Source organism: Rhagoletis pomonella, unplaced genomic scaffold (genome assembly GCF_013731165.1).
Source record: "Rhagoletis pomonella isolate Grant_MI unplaced genomic scaffold, Rhpom_1.0 Rhpom_scaffold_00001, whole genome shotgun sequence".
Classification (NCBI taxonomy): Eukaryota; Metazoa; Arthropoda; class Insecta; order Diptera; family Tephritidae; genus Rhagoletis; species Rhagoletis pomonella.
In genome coordinates this window covers 68772798-68776426 of record NW_023458555.1, presented here as the reverse complement: position 1 = coordinate 68776426, position 3629 = coordinate 68772798, and the positions used below count along the sequence as shown (strand labels likewise).

General features: G+C 44.7%; 1 protein-coding gene across 1 annotated transcript; it reads left to right on the top strand.

Moving 5' to 3' along the window:
- Positions 1 to 955: 955 nt before the first annotated feature.
- On the top strand, positions 956 to 2414 carry LOC118732902. Its single transcript, XM_036462025.1, has 3 exons — positions 956 to 1158; positions 1210 to 1885; positions 2367 to 2414. The coding sequence occupies exons 1-3, from the start codon at positions 956 to 958 to the stop codon at positions 2412 to 2414; spliced, it is 927 nt and encodes a 308-aa protein (XP_036317918.1).
- The last annotated feature ends 1215 nt before the right edge of the window (positions 2415 to 3629 follow it).

Below are 3629 nucleotides of genomic sequence, written 5' to 3'. Positions count from 1 at the left end.
CAGGTCGAGGTACAACAGGGCTGTCTTCATTCTTGACGAGATTGCCAAGAATGCAGCGGCCGGTACTGTACACCCCAAGGATGAAGAAGACAGTCGCAGGTGCAATGAAGTGGTGGAGGAGTACCTTACTTCAAAACCAACCAAGAAGCCTGTAGCAGTCAAACGAAGTAGACCTAAGGAGGAGTCTACAACAGAACCAGCTGGAAAAAGGGCGGACACAAAAAGCACGCCCCAGCAAGAATAAACGTTGGCAAAACGACGGTACTGTGAGGTGGTCAGGGATCACCTTCATGTCGCGCTTGTCGACGAAGCCACAGGCAGCGGTAAGCCCGATCAGGAGAGGTGGGTCGAGATCGAGTCAAAACTCTCTGAACGGGTGGGCGACTACCTGTTTGAAAATCCGGACAACCCTATTCCAGGATTTGACTCCAGTGAGTCCCTGAGGGGTTGCCGGATTTTCAAATGTAGAGATGAGTTCTCTAGGGAATTCCTCGGCAAGTGCGTAGCCGAGCTCGGCAACGCCTGGGAGGGTTTGAAGTTCAAACTAATCCCTGCCGAGGAGGTACCTAGGAAACCCAGGACCCGCATTTGGCTGCCGAAGATGGCTATGGATAGCGACAAGTTGATCCGCTTCCTGCAACGGCAGAATCCAGAAATACCCATGAGTGACTGGGTAGTCATTCGTGCAGAAAAGCCACTAGAGGGCGCGCAGAGTTCTTCGTACCTTCTGAGGCTTAACGAAGAAAGTATTGGGCCATTGCAAAAAATGGACAACAAGCTGCTCTTCGGGGTGAGAACAGCGAAACTAAAAATATTCCGCTCCAATGAGCCGATTCCAGAGGCTGGTATCTAGGATGCCAACCAGATGTTGGGCGATAGAACCTCAAGGTTACCGCGGACGAAGAGGTCGCTGAAGATGCCAACCAGGTGCTGGCAGGCACAGGGCCAGTTAACAATGCCGAGAAAGTCGATGAAAGTGGTCCAGGCAAATCTTAGGCACTCTAAGGCTGCCTCGGACAAGCTCCTGGTCTTCCTAAGGGAGGAAGACATCGGCATCTCGCTGATACAGGAACCTTGGGTAAGGGACCTAGAGGTTAAGGGACTCACTGACGCCCGCTATAACGTCTTCTACACTAGTATATCAGGTAAACCCCGCGCGTGTGTATTGGTTAAAAAACATATTAAAGTTTTCTTATGTTCCAATTTCAGCTCACCGGATACTACAGTCGTCAACTTGGAGTTGATGAATAAACAAAGCTGTCTTATATCATCCGTATACATGGCGCACGACAGGTCGTGTCCGCCACAGGAAGTCGTCACTTTACAAAGGCTAGCAGGAGCTAGTCCAGTGTTACTCGGCTGCGATGCCAATTCACGGCATACATTATGGGGCAGCTCGGAAACCAACGAAAGAGATGAGTCGCTATTTCAATTTATTATTGATTCTACGTTTAGAATTTGTAATAGAGGTAGTACTCCCACCTTCATATTTCCTAGAACCTCTGATTTTTGCGGTTGGGAAGAGGTCCTAGACCTAACTCTGCTGACCGAGGGGAGCCTAAAGGTCAATAAATGGAGAGTATCCGACGAGGAGACCCTCTCGGACCACCGCCGAATACTCTTTGAGCTAAATATTGCGGCGGATATGCCTACTCCCTTTAGAAACCCTCGTAAAACAGATTGGGACTTATTTCAAAAGGTTATTGGAAAAGAATTGAAGAAACTACCAGTTGAAGACACTCCTACAAGAGGCGAGCTGGACGCCAAAGCGGACAGCCTGAATAAGGCCTTCGGAAAAGCCCTTACGAAGGCTTGTCCGCTGAGGTATGGCAAGAAAGCGCGCACACCCTGGTGGAATGAGAACCTTACAGCGCTACGGAAGCAAGTAAGAAAATCCTTCAACGAATACTACAGGATTAAGGTATGGGACCTATACAGAGAGAACCTAAAGGAATACAAAAAAGCGATACGGGACGCCAAGGAGGCGTCCTGGAGGGAATTCTGCGAATCCATCGAGGATACCAAGGAATCTGCGAGATTAGCAAAATCCTTGCCAAAGGGAACTCACAGCCAACATATATAAAAAGGTCAGATGGTTCATTGACCGAGTCGGCTGGGGAGTCGCTGGATATCCTTCTGAATACACATTTCCCAGGGTGCAAAATCGATGTAGTGGAAACCGATGCCCCAGACCATATACCAACCCTCTCCGAAGACCTCTTAGAGGAGCTACTAGAGAGGGAAAAGATAAAATTTGCTATCTTCAGCTTCTCACCCTATAAATCACCGGGTATGGACGGAATACTACCAGTCATGCTTCAGAAAGCTTCTGAGATGGTCATTCCAGTCCTTGAAACAATTTTTAGAGGGTGCCTAATACTGAACCACGTTCCGTTAAGCTGGAGGAAGATTAAGGTTATTTTTTATTCCTAAAACGGGAAAACGGGGTCATGACAATGCTAAAGATTTCCGACCAATAAGCCTAATGTCCTTCGTGCTCAAGACGTTTGAGAGGCTGTTGGATCTATATGTTAGGGACAAGACGTCCAATTTATCATGCTCTCAAAATGCGTACTTGAAAGGGAAGTCAACGGAGACTGCCCTACATGAAGTGGTACGTACAATTGAGAGTTCGCTCTACTATAAACAATTTACAATGGCGTCCTTTATAGACATCGAGGGGACCTTTAATAATGTCAGTGTAGATTCCATCCATGAGGCACTTATGGAAACAGGGATTGATCACTGTGCCCGGGCTTGGATAGTGTCTCTGCAAAGGAGCAGAGTAATACATGCCGAACTGGGGTACCAAAGCAGGGCCGTATATGCAGTGAGAGGCACCCCACAGGGAGGAGTGCTGTCACATATGCAGCATGAAATTTTCGTTTTGTATGGGAGATGCCATGCTTCCTCGATATAACGAAATTATTATCAGCCTATAACCAAAAGGTGTCCACAATTCCAAAGAAATCGGTACAGCAATTTGCGAGATCACCTCTTATAAAAAGATGGGACTTCTCTTTACATAATAGGTATAGATCAACGGTTGGCAAACGCGGCTCTTTGAGCCAAATGCGGTCTTTTGCTTCGTAAAGTGCGGCTCTTTTTACCTTCTCTTTGCTTGGAACATTTTGACACTTTCTACTTTTTAAAATATAAACGTATTTCTTTGCTGGACATTTTTTTCCATTGTGTTGTTTTTTTATTTTATTCTTTTTATATACACATACGCAAATTGAGATCGGATCATTACCCGCAATTGGAGAATGAAAATTGGCTTTCTGACTTAATGTTCTTTACCCGTAGGATAGAACATTTGCAAAACTTGAATTTGTCTCTGCAAGGAAAAAATAAAAATGTTTTGGATTAGTCGCAAATTATTTTAATTTTTGAAGCTAAACTAAATATTTTATCATTTCTTATGGCTAGAAAAATAAACATTGCACATGATTTAAAAGCAGATTTTGAATAAAAATTTGCCGATTTGAAATTATTTAAATTTACGTTTACGTTTAACATAATTGAGGATGAATTTACAATATCCGAAATACTCCTTTTTAAGAAAAGCGAGAAGAATTGGAGTTGTTGTAATTAAAACAAGATAAGGCACTGGAAATGCAACATAAAGC